The sequence below is a fragment of the Haliotis rufescens genome, unplaced genomic scaffold, assembly GCF_023055435.1.
Source record: "Haliotis rufescens isolate VD_foot unplaced genomic scaffold, xgHalRufe1.0.p SCAF_12, whole genome shotgun sequence".
NCBI lineage: Eukaryota > Metazoa > Mollusca > Gastropoda > Lepetellida > Haliotidae > Haliotis > Haliotis rufescens.
Genome location: NW_025963802.1, coordinates 26,293,007 through 26,313,104, shown reverse-complemented (window position 1 = coordinate 26,313,104; position 20,098 = coordinate 26,293,007). Strand labels below are relative to the sequence as shown.

General features: G+C 41.5%; 2 protein-coding genes across 14 annotated transcripts in view; both read left to right on the top strand.

The window, feature by feature from the left end:
• The window catches only part of LOC124115927 (myoferlin-like), a 216,219-nt gene extending 206,359 nt beyond the window's left edge, over positions 1-9,860 (top strand). For all 13 annotated transcript variants that reach the window (XM_048393448.1, XM_048393447.1, XM_048393446.1 and 10 more), the window contains 8 exons: positions 2,756-2,844; positions 3,552-3,695; positions 3,984-4,074; positions 5,143-5,242; positions 5,431-5,615; positions 6,629-6,738; positions 7,025-7,172; positions 9,368-9,860. In XM_048393448.1, the coding sequence (XP_048249405.1) occupies positions 2,756-2,844; positions 3,552-3,695; positions 3,984-4,074; positions 5,143-5,242; positions 5,431-5,615; positions 6,629-6,738; positions 7,025-7,172; positions 9,368-9,400 (900 nt within the window). In that variant the 3' untranslated portion in view covers positions 9,401-9,860. The remainder of the gene's footprint in view (positions 1-2,755; positions 2,845-3,551; positions 3,696-3,983; positions 4,075-5,142; positions 5,243-5,430; positions 5,616-6,628; positions 6,739-7,024; positions 7,173-9,367) is intronic.
• A 1,341-nt stretch (positions 9,861-11,201) lies between these two features.
• Positions 11,202-15,188, top strand: LOC125378233. The gene has a single exon (XM_048393456.1). It carries the CDS (start codon positions 12,491-12,493, stop codon positions 14,579-14,581), a length of 2,091 nt encoding a protein of 696 aa, XP_048249413.1. The 5' UTR covers positions 11,202-12,490; the 3' UTR covers positions 14,582-15,188.
• The last annotated feature ends 4,910 nt before the right edge of the window (positions 15,189-20,098 follow it).

Below are 20,098 nucleotides of genomic sequence, written 5' to 3'. Positions count from 1 at the left end.
TCTACCTATGTTGACAGGCAAACACCTCCCCTCATACAGATGTCGGTGTCTACTCCAGAGACAACAGTACTCCAGACGCCGATGACCAAACTGAAGACTATGTCTATCTACACATCAATGACCAGGTGGCGCCTTAACAACTCATCCAGGTTCCCTTATATGGATCCCTCCTAGTTGCAGATGATGGCTTTCATACAACGATCAAAGAATTTTCTTTCTGTCGCTTTTAGTTGACATGATCTGCACCAAAAGTTGAAGATCACAAATTCACGACCAATTTGACATTTGACAGAATCGTCATATGCTACTGGGTACCCATCTCTGGATCATAGTTCACAAGACAGGACCAAACGTCACACTTATCATGGTGATAAACATGCCCCTCCACCGGCCATGTCACACATTCTACACAGACCTGGGAAACACCAGTTGTCTGTCAACAACACAGTTCACAGTCCGGGGTCGACACATTCCCTCCTTCAACTGACGTTCTTGGTTCAGATGGTTCTTGCATCTGATCCTGTTCTGGTCCAGCGCATTCCCAGATGTTGAAACGCCCGGCAGACGCCCTCTCGAGACCAGACAAGGTAGCTCCCACAGAGTGGAAACTCCATCAGGGCCTTTGATCTTGTCAACACCTCGGTTACCCCAAAATCGATTTGTTTGCCACCAGCCAGAACTTGATAGCGTCTTGGTGGCCAACAAAGGTCTGGTTAATGGATCTCAAGGAGATGTCTGCCAACGACTCCACCTCAAACTCCCAGATTGGCCAAACCTGCTGATCCACCCTCACAGAAAATAGCCCCACACAGCTCTAGACACCCTCATGCCTGGTGATCTACTCGGCAAGGGTAGCGAAGGCAATCACCTTGGCGCACAAAGCTTCCACCAGGGGCCTTTATGATTACAAGTGGCACTCCTTTGAGAGTTTCTGCAAGGAGAAACACCAGGATCCCACCTCTGCGTCATCCCAATTCTTGGCTGTATTTCTACTGTTCTGCGGCAAAAGCTTCTTCTGAAGGGCAGCCCCATCACAACCCACCTTGTGGCCCTAAACTCAGTCTTGACCAAGATTCCCGAACTCCAAGCGTTATTACGCTCCTTTCGCCTTGAAGACCAGAATGCCAAGTTCAGATCCCCGGCATTGGATCTAAATGTGGTGCTTACCCTTCTGAGAGGTGCTTTTTGAGCAACTCCACTCGGTGTCTTACTACAACCCCACCAAGAAGGCTTCCTCTTGTCTCTGGTTACAGCGGCACGAGTGAGTGAACCGCATACTTTTGATGCCACCCATGTTAGATAAGTGCAGAGTGCATGGAGCCGCTCATCTTGGGCCGTGCTAGGACTTCATTGCCAAGAATCAACTCCCAGGGCAGCCGGACAGATCTTTCACAATCCTGCCCCTATCTTCAATAATTGGGGTTGAGGATGAACAGGAACTTGTACTTTGTCCGGTGTGTCTACTGCGATGATTCATTCGATGCTCTAAGAATCATCGAGGACAATGTTGCCGCCTTTTCATCCCTGTATCTACAACATTACAGGTGGAAGTTAGCCGCAACACGATCTCCCAATTGCTCCACGCCATCATTCTTCAGGCCTATGAGGCCACGGGACTGGATCCTCTGGGAGCCAACAACCCACATGAGATATAGGCGGTCGCCTCTAGCATGGCGCTTCACAGCAACTGCTCCATCCAAACCATTATGGTAGGTTGCTTCTGTCTCTTGGACACAGTTTTTGCCAGCCACTACTTCCGAGCTTTGGTGCTTCTCCAAGGTCCCGAATCCCGACCTTTTGATCTGTCCGGTGTCACCCCAGACTAGTACGTTACATGCTGCATGCATTGGCTCACCAATCCTTGTTGCCATTAAGAAGCTCCTACTGTCCAGAGCCAGCCTTACCCAACTTGTGCAGTGTTTGCACCCCGACAGGGGCGTTATTCTGCTAACCAGCAGTTTGGCTTGATAATACTTTAGCGCAATTTCTCTTGCTGCTTTTTACCTGGACAGCCTCATACTCGTACCGTCCACGGACTGGATTGATCGCAGTAGTTCCAGATCTGCGCAAGTGATACACTCAGCGACTGCCGTGAACTACTGGAGAGTTTGTCACTGAGGATCGCATCTGAAGGTATGCCCTCTGTCGTACCGTCCAATGCAGATGCATTAAAGAGAAATGCAGGATAAGTTAAAAAATCTAGTAAATCCTAGATATTTTGTATGTTTGTATACTTATCTTGCATTACTTCATCTAAAGTGGCCCACCTGTCGCAGAGCTGCCTCCCTACAATCTAGCATTAATGTGATGATACGTGACGTCATCCCTTCTGTGTTCATGTGGAAGCTGTGTTCCAACAACTTCTTCAGTAAAACCTCACACAGCTCTGCTTTCTGTCAAGAACAAGCTGTGTATGCATTAAGGAGTAATGCAGGATAAGTATACTAATACAGATATAATTCTTGACATGGGTACAGTGTGTGAAGCCCATCTCTTGTATTACTGACATTGCTGGAATAGTCCTAGCAGGCAGACAGACAGACAGACACACCACCACCCACACAATCACACACTCACACACACAACATCTTGCGAGTGAATGTACAGTCAGGTATATCACAGATTGCAGTAATGCTGTTACACAGCCTGGAACCTTTACTGTTCTTGTGTTTCACTTACCTATGTCCCATAGATTGAATCAACATGAAGCCTTCTTACATACAACCCATTTCTATGTGACAATGTTCACTTTCAGGGCAAGCTGCAGATGTTTGTGGATATATTCCCCAAGTCACTGGGGGAACCAGGGCCACCCTTTGATGTGACTCCCAGAAAACCAAAAGGGTATGAAAACAGCAGCTGTCAACTCATAGCCAAGTGTTTCTTGACTATATTGTTAATATATTGTTCTTCAATTCTGCTATATAGCAGTGCTGTAGCTGTGTGTATATTTCATGTCTGTAGAAAAGATGAACTCTGTGTGCATATGGGTAAACCTACATTACAGGTATGTACTGACTCTGTGTGTGTGTGTGTGTGTATATGGGTAAACCTATGTTACAGGTATGCCCTAACTCTGTGTGTGTGTGTGTGTATATGGGTAAACATCTGTTACAGGTATTCCCTAACTCTATGTGTGTGTGTATATGGGTAAACATCTGTGTGTGTGTGTGTGTGTGTGTGTGTGCGTGGGTGTGGGTGTGGATGGATGGGTGGGTAAACATCTGTTACAGGTATGTCCTGACTCTGTGTGTGTGTGTGTGTTTGTGTTTGTGTGTGTATGTAGGTAAACATCTGTTACAAGTATGTCCTGACTCTGTGTGTGTGTATATGGGTTAACATCTGTTACAGGTATGCCCTGACTCTGTGTGTGTATGTAGGTAAACATCTGTTACAGGTATGTCCTGATGCTTTGTGTGTGTGTATATTGGTAAACATCTGTTACAGGTATGTCCTGATGCTGTGTGTGTGTGTATGTAGGTAAACATCTGTTACAGGTATGCCCTGACTCTGTGTGTGTGTGTGTGTATATGGGTAAACATCTGTTACAGGTATGTCCTGAAGATCATCGTCTGGAACACAGTGGATGTTGTGCTGGAGGAGGAGTCCATTACTGGGGAGAAGATGAGTGATATCTATGTGGTGGGCTGGCTGCAGGGGATAGATGAAAAGCAGGAGACAGATGTCCATTACAGGTGGGACTAACATCACTTGTGCACGAGGTTAAACCCGTCTCACCTCCTTGTCGCGCCGTGTATACTTGGTCTCTACACACTATGAAATGGGGATACTTTCCAAGTATTTTAACTTGACATCAACATCTTGATATGATCATTTTTTTACCTTGACAATTTGCACGAAACCGAAGTGTCCAGATTAACAGGAACATTTTCCCTGTATTTATGTTTGTGAATATGACTACGTTAGTTTCTTTATGTAATGACATTAAAGACATTGTAATGCATTTGCATTGAAATTTATAGGTCTTTGGATGGAACAGGCAACTTCAACTGGAGATTTGTCTTCCCATTTGAGTACCTGCCCGCAGAGCAGACGATGGTGGTGCGTAGGAAGGTGAGTCTGTTCACAGACTGCTGCTGTCTTACCCAGTGGACATACAGCTGGTGTAAGGTACATGGACATACAGATGGTGTAAGGCACATGGACATACAGATGGTGTAAGGCACATGGACATACAGCTGGTGTAAGGCACATGGACATACAGCTGGTGTAAGGTACATGGACATACAGATGATGTAAGGCACATGGACATACAGATGGTGTAAGGCACATGGACATACAGCTGATGTAAGGTACATGGACATACAGATGATGTAAGGTACATGGACATACAGATGATGTAAGGTACATGGACATACAGATGATGTAAGGTACATGGACATACAGATGATGTAAGGTACATGGACATACAGATGATGTAAGGTACATGGACATACAGATGATGTAAGGTACATGGACATACAGATGGTGTAAGGCACATGGACATACAGATGATGTAAGGCACATGGACATACAGATGTGTAAGGCACATGGACATACAGCTGATGTAAGGTACATGGACATACAGATGATGTAAGGTACATGGACATACAGATGATGTAAGGTACATGGACATACAGATGATGTAAGGTACATGGACATACAGCTGGTGTAAGGCACATGGACATACATATGTTGTAGGGCACATGGACATACAGCTGATGTAAGGTACATGGACATACAGCTGATGTAAGGTAAATGGACATACAGATGATGTAAGGCACATGGACATACAGATGGTGTAAGGTACATGGACATACAGATGGTGTAAGGTACATGGACATACAGATGGTGTAAGGTACATGGACATACAGATGATGTAAGGTACATGGACATACAGATGGTGTAAGGTACATGGACATACAGATGGTGTAAGGTACATGGACATACAGATGGTGTAAGGCACATGGACATACAGCTGGTGTAAGGCACATGGACATACAGATGTTGTAAGGTATATGGACATACAGATGGGTGTAAGGTACATGGACATACAGGGGGTGTAAGGTACAGATGTGACAGGGAGATAATGCTCTTGTACCGGCAGTCTTCTTTACAACTCTACTGGCTCTTTCAATGCAGGAACACTTCTGGAGTCTGGATGAAACTGAACTTCATCTGTCCCCAATGCTCTCGTGTCAGATATGGGATAACGACAAGTTCTCCGCTGATGACTTCCTTGGTAAGCCTTTTGCTCCCTTAATTATAACCTTTGTCCTGGCTGTGACTTGTCCTCCAATTGCTGCTTGCTCATGTCATGAAAGGCTTTATTTTGATTGTGATTGACTTGAATCAGAGGCCATGTAAAATGTCATTTGTTCAGTCATTGTTTGCTTCAACATATCTAACAACTAGTTTTATCAAACACAGGAACTTTGGATGTCAATCTGAACTCAATCCCAAGGCCAGCAAAGAAGGCTTCCTCTTGTTCCCTGAAAACCATCCCTGATATGAACAACACTAACGCAGTGAAGTCTGTGTCGCTGTTTGAGTGTCGGAGACTCCGGGGCTTTTGGCCATGTTATAGTGACGAGAGTGGAGAGCGAGTGCTTACGGTCAGTTTGTCATCATGTCAACCATAGGAATACAGGTGTTTTGTAAATTATTTACAGATTATGAGACTTGTGTTTTGTTATTTGTCTTGAGACCAACTGATCATACACATTCAAAGACTCAGTTAGTGGACTTATTTTCACTTACAAACTTCAAAACAACAACATTGACGCCTCCAGTGTTGCAGACAGCACATCAGTGGAGAATGGTCCTCATTACTAATGAGTCATGTTTCCTTCTTCACTCAGCCACTGGCAGGAAATGTTTACAGGCGTCTAGGTGAAAGTTACATTGCGCCATATGTTCTTGCAAAGGCGATCACTGTGGAGGGGATTGTGTGATGACCTGTGGTGGAGTAATGGCAATACGGAGGACTTTGATGTTTGTGATAATGCGAATTTGAATGCTGGGAGATGCCGGGATGAGATTTAACAATTTTTGCAACAGAACAGCCCTTGAGTGACCTTCCAGCCCGATAACTCTGTACCATAAGTTGCAGGAGCTGATCAACAGTATCTGATTCAATACAATGTTAGGGTGTTACCCTGGCCTGCACAATCCCCTGATCTGTCACAAATCACACCTGTCTGGAATAAAATGGAATGTTTGCAACATCTTCCACATCCCCCAACAACATTGCAGAAAAAACATTTGTTAATCCTTCCTCAGATATGGAAAGCCATCCCCTAGCCTTTATTTGACATTTAGTGGCTTCTTTGAGGTGGAGGAGACCTGCCATCATCTTTGCACAATGTGGACACAGTCACTACTGTATGGCGGGAACCTGCCTGTGAACCCCCACATGTGACATGACTCATTTGCATATGATTGGAGCACTCTTCATATGTATATATCTAAAGACTATGTATAAAATTTGTATATAACTTTGACATGTTCAATATGAAGATTGAACTTCAATCAGTGTCTCTTTGAATAATGCATTTATACATTGAATTTATTTTTAAGGCGAAGCAACTGGTGGTTTTTTTTTTACAAAGTTATGTTTTTGTCACAGGGAAAAGTTGAAATGGAGCTGGAGTTACTGACAGCTGAGGAGGCGGCAGAGAAAGAATCCGGTCTCGGACAGGAGGAGCCCAACATGCACCCACATCTGGACCCTCCAAAGTGAGATACTACTTCAGGCATATTAATTCAGCTCACACAGATTCCTTCCACAGGACAACAAATATGTCTACCTGCAAAAAAAGAGAAAATCCTAATCTTAAAATCATCATGACAGGTGATAGGACTGCCACAAGTATTTACTGTTGAATATTTGGTTAGCAAGTGGATGATTGTTTCCAGAAACAGATTTTGAATGAAAACTACAAGAGTTCTGTAAGAAACAGGTGATTAATAGTGTTGTGATAGCATAACAGTGATTACTGAAATACAAATGTGTATTTTGCAGGCGACCAGAAACTTCATTCATGTGGTTTACAAGTCCATTCAAGACCCTGAAGTACATCATCTGGCGCAACTACAAGTGGTACATCATCAGCTCCCTGGTCATCCTCATCCTCATCCTCCTTGTCGTGCTCTTCGTCTACTCCTTCCCAGTACGTACTTCTCCAGGTCTTCTCACACATTCAGTATTGCTACACCTTGATGTAACTTGTCAGATGACCAGTCACCTTCACTTCAAAGTGACAGGTGTCATCTGGCCAACCACTGGTGTTTTACAATAATTGTCATTTACAGGACAAATTCTATAACCAGCAACATGGATAAGTAAAACAACAGTGTTTCCCCTTGTCAGATGGATACTAAACAACACAGTGTTTCCCCATGTCAGATGGATAATAAACAACACACTGTTTCCCCTTGTCAGATGGATACTAAACAATATACTGTTTCCCCTTGTCAGATGGAAGCTAAACAACACTGTTTCCCCTTGTAAGATGGATACTAAACAACACTGTTTCCCCTTGTCAGATCGAAACTAAACAACACAGTTTCCCCTTGTCAGATGGATACTAAACAACACTGTTTCCCCTTATCAGATGGAAACTAAACAACACACTGTTTCCGCTTCTCAGATGGAAACTAAACAAAACACTGTTTCCCCTTGTCAGATGGATACTAAACAACACACTGTTTCCGCTTGTCAGATGGAAACTAAACAAAACACTGTTTCCCCTTGTCAGATGGATACTAAACAACACTGTTTCACCTTGTCAGATGGATAATAAACAACACACTCTTTCCCCTTGTCAGATGGATACTAAACAATATACTGTTTCCCCTTGTCAGATGGAAGCTAAACAACACTGTTTCCCCTTGTCAGATGGATAATAAACAACACACTCTTTCCCCTTGTCAGATGGATACTAAACAATATACTGTTTCCCCTTGTCAGATGGATACTAAACAACACTGTTTCCCCTTGTAAGATGGATAATAAACAACACTGTTTCCCCTTGTCAGATCAAAACTAAACAACACTCTGTTTCCCCTTGTAAGATGGATAATAAACAACACACTGTTTCCCCTTGTAAGATGGATAATAAACAACACACTGTTTCCCCTTGTAAGATGGATAATAAACAACACACTGTTTCCCCTTGTAAGATGGATAATAAACAACACACTGTTTCCCCTTGTAAGATGGATAATAAACAACACACTGTTTCCCCTTGTCAGATGGAAACTAAACAACACAGTTTCCCCTTGTCAGATGGAAACTAAACAACACAGTTTCCCCTTGTCAGATGGAAACTAAACAACACTCTGTTTCCCCTTGTCAGATGGAAACTAAACAACACAGTTTCCCCTTGTCAGATGGATACTAAACAACACTGTTTCCCCTTGTAAGATGGATAATAAACAACACTGTTTCCCCTTGTAAGATGGATAATAAACAACACACTGTTTCCCCTTGTAAGATGGATAATAAACAACACACTGTTTCCCCTTGTCAGATGGAAACTAAACAACACAGTTTCCCCTTGTCAGATGGAAACTAAACAACACTCTGTTTCCCCTTGTCAGATGGAAACTAAACAACACAGTTTCCCCTTGTCAGATGGATACTAAACAACACTGTTTCCCCTTGTCAGATGGAAACTAAACAACACACTGTTTCCCCTTGTCAGATGGAAACTAAACAACACTCTGTTTCCCCTTGTCAGATGGAAACTAAACAACACTGTTTCCCCTTGTAAGATGGATATTAAACAACACACTGTTTCCCCTTGTCATATGAAAACTAAACAACACTGTGTTTCCCCTTGTCAGATGGAAACTAAACAACACACTGTTTCCCCTTGTCAGAGAGACAGTGAAATTCTACGCTTTGTCCTCCTGCAAGAATGACAGTAAACTACACATGATATCCATTTGTCAGAGACAGAACACTTTTATCCACCTATGAGAGCTTATTAATGTCGACTTGTTGGAGAAACACTTAACTTTACTGAATGTTTACTGAACGGAGAGACACTAATCTCCACTTTCAACTTTTTAGAGAGACTGTCAACTATACTTTATGTTCACTTGTTGGAGTGAGTGAGTGAGTGAATATGGTTTTACGCCGATTTAGCAATTTTCCAGCAATATCACGGCGGGCACATGTTGGAGAGACATTTACCAACATTTTATACCCATTTACAGGACACCAATGTCTACATGTTTACAGATAGAAGCTGAGATGCACTTAGATATCGCCTTGCAGTAACTGAATACACTTGTTATTCTTCAGGAGCTGAAGGAGTTGTGGTTATTGTTTCTATAGTGTTTATGTATTGTATTTCAGGGGGAGATTTCAAGGAAGATTGTTGGCAACTAAACAGATGATTGCTGCTGCGCCACCAAACCTGCCACCGATGTGTGTGTATATTGTTTGATGCTGGCTCTGAGGCTGTATAGTCTGTAAGTCACTGGAGTGTAAGTACAGTGGCAGGACATAACTACTCTTGCATGTACAGTGTAGAGATTCCTTTCATCAAACTGTGTGGTTACAGGGGTCCTTTCAACAAAATATTTTTGCATACATATAGATAGGTAAAGCCATTACCAATGAACTCTTGTTTCTTTATAACTAAATGTTGTATGATAAGGATATTGGCTGTGAGACATTTTTGACCAGTGTTAGTTCTAGTCTTGTTGACAACTTGTTGAAAATGATTTGTGTCTCAGGGTACTGTGATGTGTGAAGCAACACTTGCATCTGTAGGATGGGTGTAACATGGGTACTGATGAAGCAACACTTGCAGCTGTAGGATGGGTGTAACTTGGGTACTAATGTAGCAACACTTGCAGCTGTAGGATGGGTGTAACATGGGTACTGATGTAGCAACACTTGCAGCTGTAGGATGGGTGTGACATGGGTACTGATGAAGCAACACTTGCAGCTGTAGGATGGGTGTAACATGGGTACTGATGTAGCAACACTTGCAGCTGTAGGATGGGTGTAACTTGGGTACTAATGTAGCAACACTTGCAGCTGTAGGATGTGTGTAACTTGGGTACTGATGTAGCAACACTTGCAGCTGTAGGATGGGTGTAACTTGGGTACTGATGTAGCAACACTTGCAGCTGTAGGATGGGTGTAACTTGGGTACTAATGTAGCAACACTTGCAGCTGTAGGATGGGTGTAACTTGGGTACTAATGTAGCAACACTTGCAGCTGTAGAATGGGTGTAACATGGGTACTGATGTAGCAACACTTGCAGCTGTAGGATGGGTGTAACATGGGTACTGATGAAGCAACACTTGCAGCTGTAGGATGGGTGTAACATGGGTACTGATGTAGCAACACTTGCAGCTGTAGGATGGGTGTAACATGGGTACTGATGAAGCAACACTTGCAGCTGTAGGATGGGTGTAACATGGGTACTGATGTAGCAACACTTGCAGTTGTAGGATGGGTGTAACATGGGTACTGATGTAGCAACACTTGCAGCTGTAGGATGGGTGCAACATGGGTACTGATGAAGCAACACTTGCAGCTGTAGGATGGGTGTAACATGGGTACTGATGTAGCAACACTTGCAGCTGTAGGATGGGTGTAACATGGGTACTGATGTAGCAACACTTGCAGCTGTAGGATGGGTGTAACATGGGTACTGATGAAGCAACACTTGCAGCTGTAGGATGGGTGTAACATGGGTACTGATGTAGCAACACTTGCAGCTGTAGGATGGGTGTAACATGGGTACTAATGTAGCAACACTTGCAGCTGTAGGATGGGTGTAACATGGGTACTAATGTAGCAACACTTGCAGCTGTAGGATGGGTGTAACATGGGTACTGTGATGTGTGAAGCAACACTTGCAGCTGTAGGATGGGTGCAACATGGGTACTGATGTAGCAACACTTGCAGCTGTAGGATGGGTGTAACACGGGTACTGATGTACATTAATAGAGGGATGAGTGGGACTACTTCTGTCTACACACAGTCACACTAGTCCTGTCAGTATATGTGACAGGTTCTGCAACATGCTTCAGTAAAACTCTTCATCTGCAGCATTATTATAGTAGAGGGTACTGTTTGTACATTTGTCATGTAAACAACCAATTGTAACAAAAGCAAATTGGCAATCAAATCTGTTATTAATAAATACCAAATGATGACGTTATCTTTGGTTTACTAATGTAATGATTATAAATAAGATAAGAGATATATTGTGTTGCTCAATGTGATATATTACGTGTGTATCCTTGTGACAGTATTTGTGTTACAGGTATCTGTAATGTTGTGTCACCATCAGTGCCAAGTCTGTTTCTGCATAGCTGGTGAATCTCAATATATATATATACATACGTTCTCCTTTGCAATGTAAGTCAGGTTATTGTAGTATCAATTCGTTGTTGTCACTGACACTGCTTGTTACCTGTATGGCATACTTGAAGTGCACTACACCCAGTTTCTGTCTTCCCTGCGGCAGCACGTAGTTGTGGACACTCTTAGTGTACTGTTACAGTTTCTGGTAACAGGAAAGATGCCAAGAAGATTTGACAGTGCTGATATGACTAATACCCTCAAGGAGAGTTGAATAGTTAACATTGTTAATACCACTGTATGAAACACAATGTGTCACAATGTATAGATATATTTACTTGGTTTATATACCTTCTGGTGCAGGTCGCAGGACATCATCACTCAAAACTACAATATTTTGTTGTCTCTCTCTATGTTCCTCTGCTCATTTCAGTGTGGTTGAGTAGACATCTTCCAGAATAAGGGTCTAGTGATATAACAACTGCCTTTTTGTACTCTGAAGAATGTACCGGTAGTTACCTTCTCACTTCTAGTTCTACCCAAATAACATCTGTAAGTAGTTATCTCATGTCTTGCTCATTTTTCTTTAGAATACTCCTTACAGTTGGTTCAGAAGCATCTGCATGTGTCTCTTGTGGAGACTGTATGGCCTCAAGATTAACTTTACTAATATGAAGAATCGTGTTGTCCTTAACTTTGTTTGAGTAGTGTACTTAGACTAATACTGACACTCTGGGACACTGCAACACATCAATGGAACCAAATGAATTGCTGATGCTGCATATGTTTAACATACAAAACTTGGTATTTCTAAACTTTTTGTGTACCAGAAATTGTGTTTTCTGGTGAAAGATTTTTTTTTAAGGAAGCATAATGTTTTATTGTCCTCCATTAATGTGGCAATGTCAGTGATATTAAGTTCAGATTGTAGCAGGTTCACCAAATTGATTTTCATATGGATTAGCATTTACCCGATTTGGTGCAATATCTTTGTTTGTTTGACCAGGTTTTTCTCAGAACAAAACTACTGGTAGTTGCTTTATCTAATGAAACACTATTGAAATGATGTGGTTAAACGTGAACAAAGTCTCCAACATGTGCTCCACTTTGCACTGTTGTCTTCACTGTCCTGAAAGTAATCTGTTTGGCTGGATATGCTGTCACCGAACTTTGCCAGGGGAGACCTCAGTAGCAGGCTTCTCATGATACTGGTAATCTCTCTAACAACTCTGGTATCATACAGGACTGGTGATACCAGCAAATCCTTCAACCGATGTCACTTGCCTTGCTATCTTCCTCCTTCACATACAACTGTTACACGGCTGGTATACAGCTTCATAATCTTGACTGTCTGCAACTGCCTTACTCATGCTATGTTTGCCATCTTGACTGTCTGCAACTGCCTTACTCATGGTATGTTTGCCATCGTGACTGTCTGCAACTGCCTTACTCATGGTATGTTTGCCATCGTGACTGTCTGCAACTGCCTTACTCATGCTATGTTTGCCATCTTGACTGTCTGCAACTGCCTTACTCATGCTATGTTTGCCATCGTGACTGTCCGCAACTGCCTTACTCATGCTATGTTTGCCATCTTGACTGTCTGCAACTGCCTTACTCATGCTATGTTTGCCATCTTGACTGTCTGCAACTGTTTTACTCATGGTATGTTTGCCATCTTGACTGTCTGCAACTGCTTTACTCATGCTATGTTTGCCATCTTGACTGTCTGCAACTGCCTTACTCATGCTATGTTTGCCATCTTGACTGTCTGCAACTGCCTTACTCATGCTATGTTTGCCATCTTGACTGTCTGCAACTGCCTTACTCATGGTATGTTTGCCATCTTGACTGTCTGCAACTGCCTTACTCATGCTATGTTTGCCATCTTGACTGTCTGCAACTGCCTTACTCATGCTATGTTTGCCTTCGTGACTGTCTGCAACTGCCTTACTCATGCTATGTTTGCCATCTTGACTGTCTGCAACTGCCTTACTCATGCTATGTTTGCCATCTTGACTGTCTGCAACTGCCTTACTCATGCTATGTTTGCCATCTTGACTGTCTGCAACTGCTTTACTCATGCTATGTTTGCCATCTTGACTGTCTGCAACTGCTTTACTCATGCTATGTTTGCCATCTTGACTGTCTGCAACTGCCTTACTCGTGGTATGTTTGCCAACTTGACTGTCTGCAACTGCCTTACTCATGCTATGTTTGCCAACTTGACTGTCTGCAACTGCCTTACTCATGGTATGTTTGCCATCTTGACTGTCTGCAACTGCCTTACTCATGCTATGTTTGCCAACTTGACTGTCTGCAACTGCCTTACTCATGCTATGTTTGCCAACTTGACTGTCTGCAACTGCCTTACTCATGCTATGTTTGCCATCTTGACTGTCTGCAACTGCCTTACTGAGGGTCTGTTTGCCATCTTGACTGTCTGCAACTGCCTTACTGAAGGTCTGTTTGCCATCTTGACTGTCTGCAACTGTCTTACTGAGGGTCTGTTTGCCATCTTGACTGTCTGCAACTGCCTTACTGAGGGTATGTTTGCCATCTCGACTGTCTGCAACTGCCTTACTGAGTGTCTGTTTGCCATCTTGACTGTCTGCAACTGCCTTACTGAAGGTCTGTTTGCCATCTTGACTGTCTGCAACTGTCTTACTGAGGGTCTGTTTGCCATCTTGACTGTCTGCAACTGCCTTACTGAGTGTCTGTTTGCCATCTTGACTGTCTGCAACTGTCTTACTGAGGGTCTGTTTGCCATCTTGACTGTCTGCAACTGCCTTACTCGTGGTATGTTTGCCATCTTGACTGTCTGCAACTGTCTTACTGAGGGTCTGTTTGCCATCTTGACTGTCTGCAAGTGCCTTACTCATGCTATGTTTGCCATCTTGACTGTCTGCAAGTGCCTTACTCATGATATGTTTGCCATCTTGACTGTCTGCAACTGCCTTACTCGTGGTATGTTTGCCATCTTGACTGTCTGCAAGTGCCTTACTCATGCTATGTTTGCCATCTTGACTGTCTGCAAGTGCCTTACTCATGCTATGTTTGCCATCTTGACTGTCTGCAACTGCCTTACTCGTGGTATGTTTGCCATCTTGACTGTCTGCAACTGCCTTACTCATGGTATGTTTGCTATTGTCACTTTTGACAACTGTGCCACGCATGGTAGGTCATTATTCTTTCACCGTCCTCAACTGCCTAACATGTTTAATGGATGCTTTGAGGACAGTTAATCTTGATTAAAGTGGCAAGCACAAAAGATAATCACACATAAGAACTACTAGATGTTTATTTTTGCAGCATTCATATCATATGTTGGGGCTGGGTTTTATTTTTTCTATCATTTTGTACTGAATATTTAGCTGAATCATATGAACAATAATACCTTTACCATCTAATGTTTTATCAATATACCTACCATGTGTTTGTTACTCACAACAAAATGATGTCTGTATGCTACAGACTGACCATTTATTCCTTTCCTGACTTGATAATAATGAAACTTTAGTTTGTTGAGTGACGAATAGACAGGTCAGTCCCTAGCAATCAGGTCATGGCCGATTTACATCTTGCTACTCTGGCAAGCAACATCATTTATACCTAAAGACCTTGCTCTTATGACAACCAATACCGACCTGGTCATAATGAGGTATTACTGAATGCCACAGCCTACCAGATGTAGCAGAGGGCAATGGTTGTTTCATCCACCTTGGATGGTATTTATACTTGGCTCTAACTTTGTCATCTTTTTTTGTGTTTCCTGTCAACATATTTATCTACTATGTTATGTATACATCTTGCTCTTTATAATATCTACTCATTAAAGAATTGTAAAAACAACAGTAGTTTTGTTGTGCTTGAATAGGATGCAACTAGGTCAAGTGTAATCCAGAGAAACAAAATTTACTTGCTTGATTCTGAACCTATTAATTCTTATGACTACAAAAACAGTAAATACATATTCATAATACATGATTTCTGGCAGTCATTACACTATAAAAAAACTTCTGATTTTAACAGAAGTCCTCTTCACTGTCAACTATTCATAATTAGTTGTGGAGGTAATAGTATCATGCCTCCGGAAAATCTCACTTCTTTCCTGTGTGTACTATTGTCAACATCAGAAACAATCCAGAGTTGTCGCAGCACTTTATTTGGTAGTTGTGTTTGTATCAATAGTTATTATTCTGTGATACAACTGAAGATGAATTATTATTAGTTAACAGTTAAATCACGGTGTGCCAGCTTAATGTGGGAGGAAAGCCCAAAGTGATGCAGGTCTCAGACGTATACCACTTCGGTGAGACGCACGAGCATGGGTATGGTGCTGACAAACCTAGAAACATAATCGGGGCGAGCCGGGATTCGAACCTACAAACATAGTTTTCTGGCGAGCCCAACGGACGCAACTCTGCACAGCGAATCGCGCCGACTTAGACGACTGTACCACCCGTGCACACAGGTGGAGCTGTGTTGGATCCCATCACACATAGATATTCGTGGAAATGAAAAAGCACACACACTGGCGAAGCTAACTCTAGAGTGAGTGAGTTAGGTTTAACGCTGTTTTTTATCAGTATTCCAGTTATATCTCGGCGTTTGAGCTTAATATGGGAGGAAAGCCTGAAGTGATGCAGGTCTTAGACGTTTACCAGTTCGGTAAAACCCACGAGCACGGGTATGGTGCTGACAAACCTAGAAACATAATCGGGGCGAACCGGGATTCGAACCCACAATCCTAGGTTTCTGACGTGTCCGAGGGACGCAACTCGGCAGTTAGTTAGAATTGCAGTTAGATCCGCTTTCCGTCGTAGATCTCCTAAAGCCAAGTGATGCATCTGCGAAGGCGAAACTAACTCTATTTCTGAGAGAAGGACATGCAGCTACTCGAACATATATAAACAGAACAACCAAAGACAAAATTGATAATCATATCAAAATACGAAAATAGGAATCATATCTATATGAAAACAGAAAGTTTATGAATACAAAAACTCGAAATAGATATGTCTACCCTACTCGCACACACGAGTCCCAAAGAGGGGCAGGTCAGCCGAAAGTGCAAAGGCAGAAGGTGACCTCTTAAACACTTAAAGCAACACCGACATCGACACGTTTTATGATAACGACAGAGAGATAAAAAAAAAAAGACGCAGGCAGGGTTAGCATTATTTCCTTGGTTACAGTTAATAGTTAATTATAAGTTGACATTTTTAAAAAGTTTTAAATAACATTAAAGATATATTGGTGCATATCAGACTAGCAATTAACAATATAACCGTGATGTAATACAACCCAAAAGGAACACTTTATAAGGCGCTGTTTTAACTGTTTATTCTGCATTTCATGATGTCAGTAATTCATTTATTCATTCCAAAGAATGAATTTATATCACAAATTTGATTTTATGATATGAACTATTTATTGATATCGCAAAGTCGATGTTAAGATACTAGTAAAAGAATTTATTGTATCAATGTATTTTATCATATAAAGAATCGGATTTGTGATATTTGAAATATCAAAAGTGTTTTTTATATCACAAATTGAGAGAATTACTTTTGTTAGAGTGTTTTGGCAATCGGTTCTAGCATATTGGTAGATATATATTTATTGGCGCATCTTCTACTGGTAACCTCCCAGTGTGGCCACCGACCTGCCTTAGCCTCACAGAACACATTGTCCAGACTGGGAATTGGATGAAGTCACAGTGTCCACACTAGGACAACTGATCGCAATTATTAAGTAACTGTAAGGAGGGATTAGCAACTAATTCTGTACTGATAAAGACAATTTCTGTCCTGTCCAGAAATGTTTTTAAAGCATTTTTAAGTATTGCGGTTTAAGATTTTTTTAGCAGAAAATTAGTCTGTAATAAATATCCCCACTTATGTCCGTCAGTCACATTTCACAATGGATGCTAGAGGTGACATTGTAGCTGGTAAACATCACGGGGTAGACATCTTGCTTGATGGAATTAGATACAACAAACGGAAGGACAATAAGAACAACTTGGGTCCATTTTTGAACATTTCGTGTAGATGTCGTAACTTTTACATATGTAATCATATTCAGGTGATGTCTCTGCATGTATGTTATGGCAAACTCTTTTTGTTATTTAATCAATTTTCCTTACTTACTGCATGCTCTACTTGAGACGTTTTATGTTTACATGTCACCATAAATTATAGTTATTGCTTGTAAGCTCAACACAATTGACTAATACTCCAAAACACCCGATTGTAAAACTATTAATGTACTTTAAAAAGAATTCATTATTGTAAATAGCAAACTGATGTATCAAGGATTGAGTAGAAGATATATTTTCAGTGTATCCTCGATAAAATGAATCAATAATGACCACGTGAATAGTTCCTCATGGTATTATATAAGAGAGCTACGCGATAAATCGCAAACAACAATGATGAACGAAGCGTGGTTTATTTCATGATAAAACATTGTCATTTCTGGAGATTCAACTTGAGGTCGTAATTAGGACGACGATATCTTTGAGAGGGGAGTGTCTATTAAGTTGCTCACCATAGATGTAACTGAACAGCGCATATGAACGCAATGGCCGAACGATCGCACCCAAAAGTGGGAGAAATATGACAATCGGTATTGGGAGAAAACGTGCAGATAATCGACGTGAAAACTGAGAATACCCAACTTAACACACACACGCACGCACGCACGCACACACACACACTCACACTCACACTCACACACACTTGTACATAAAATGGAGTTGTCCGATATTGCCGAGGTCGGATTGTAGTCGGGGAGTCATCATTACTTAAATACTAGTAAATGTTTTTTAAATCTTGCACAATTTATTGACATTCTTAAAAAGGCTGTGCATATGTTGATATCTCATAAAAGAAGTAAACGACGAGTGGTATATTCTCCCAGCAGTGTTTCATTGAACGATAAACAACTTCCGCTCTTTGTTTATTTATTAAATATCTTTAGCCTTTGTCTCTATGACCTTAGACCCATTTTGGAATAGTTCGTGTTGATAGATATCGTAACATTTACATATGTTATCATATTCAGGTGATGTCTCTGCATGTATGTTATTACTTTGTTACACAGTGGTTTTTGTTTGGTGATATGATCTCCGTTATCTGTCTTCAAGATAAGCCATCCCCAGCCCTCACAGCATAAGGACCAGCATAGACTAACATTTAGTCTCTGAAATCTTATATTACACAATATCCTTCTTGACTCTAAAAATAAAAATAAAAGCTAGCTTGAGCTGGCTAGACTTGCTTTTGTATGCATTTCTAGATTATTATTTTTTCATAAAATAAAAATATTCCACAGTCATGGTGCAGGACTAGGTCCAGCACTGAGCCTGTTGATGGTTTCATTTTGTAACTTGAAACTCCACAATCTCTGCTCAGATCCGAGCACATTCTGTCCACTGGAGGATAGTGTTATGGCAAACCTCTTCCCATATTTAATCGACTTACCTTCTGCCTATTCCGGGCATGTGGAACATAAGGTTTAGGATTACAGATGTATCACTGTATATATTGTATTAATATTACTATTTACCATGTTACTTACTACACGCTCTACATGAGGCGTTTCATGTTTACATGTCACCATAATTTACAATTATTTAAGCTCAACACAATTGGCAACTACTCTAAAACACATGATTGTAAACTAGTAATGTATGTTGAAAAGAACACATATTGTAAATGCCAAAATGATGTATCAATGATCGGGTAGAAGATATATTGAAAGTAGTGCGTAGAAGTTATTCAACAGACCTGTGAAAACAGTACTACTTTTACCTAATATTGTACATTTTTACCTCTCCTGGGGGCCATTATGCAGCGGCCATCTTATACATAATCCCGCGCTCACGTCTACTGATCAATGCAGGCGGTACATTTAGTAGAACTCTCTCTGCCTCAAATGTATCCTCCACGATATAACCTACTCTCATTAAATAAATGCTGTTCTTTCTCAGCGTCATGACTTTCGCGAGACAAAGAGACCCAACCATCATTAAGTAATTCGGGTCCAGTAAAAACAATGATCCGCCAAGCCTCATTAACATAATCACTGGACGTCGTACTACAGACGTTTAATGTCAAATCACACAATCTTTTCAATGACAATAACATTTTCCAGGATCATGTGTTCTCTTAACACCATCGCAAAAGATCTTGCAGAAGCCAATGGTCCTATAAATAAGATGGATCTGATTGATCACAACGGTACTCATATTTTCCAACAAAATTACATCTAAAAACAAGACGTCAAAAAGTACATATCATAAAATGTGTTTTAACACTTTTCGTCAGGATATCAAAACTCGCTCTCCTTGTTATTACCTCCAATTTCAGCTTAACATGGGTCCTCCTTTGATCCCTCTTAAATGAGTGTGTCCCGCGTTGCACACGGTTGGCGATCGGGGTGCACACGGTATACGCATTTCTGTGTTTTTCTTGTAATTTGAGAGTCCCGGTATAGCAATATCCCGTGTTTACTGTAGCGTGACCAGTCTTACTGTAGCTTCACGAAAGCGAAGAGATTTTAGAGTTGATTATGGCTAGGTTTCGCTCTTCCGGCCCAGAACCACCAAGGTGAACCGTGACCAACGGGGTCACATGTTGTACTGCAGAAGCATAGACACGCGGGCATTTCAGACATTTCATTTGCTTATTTTTAAATGTTTGTTGCTTTCACATTTTCTCAGTATTCAGAAACCAGCAAAGAAAAAGGCGATATGA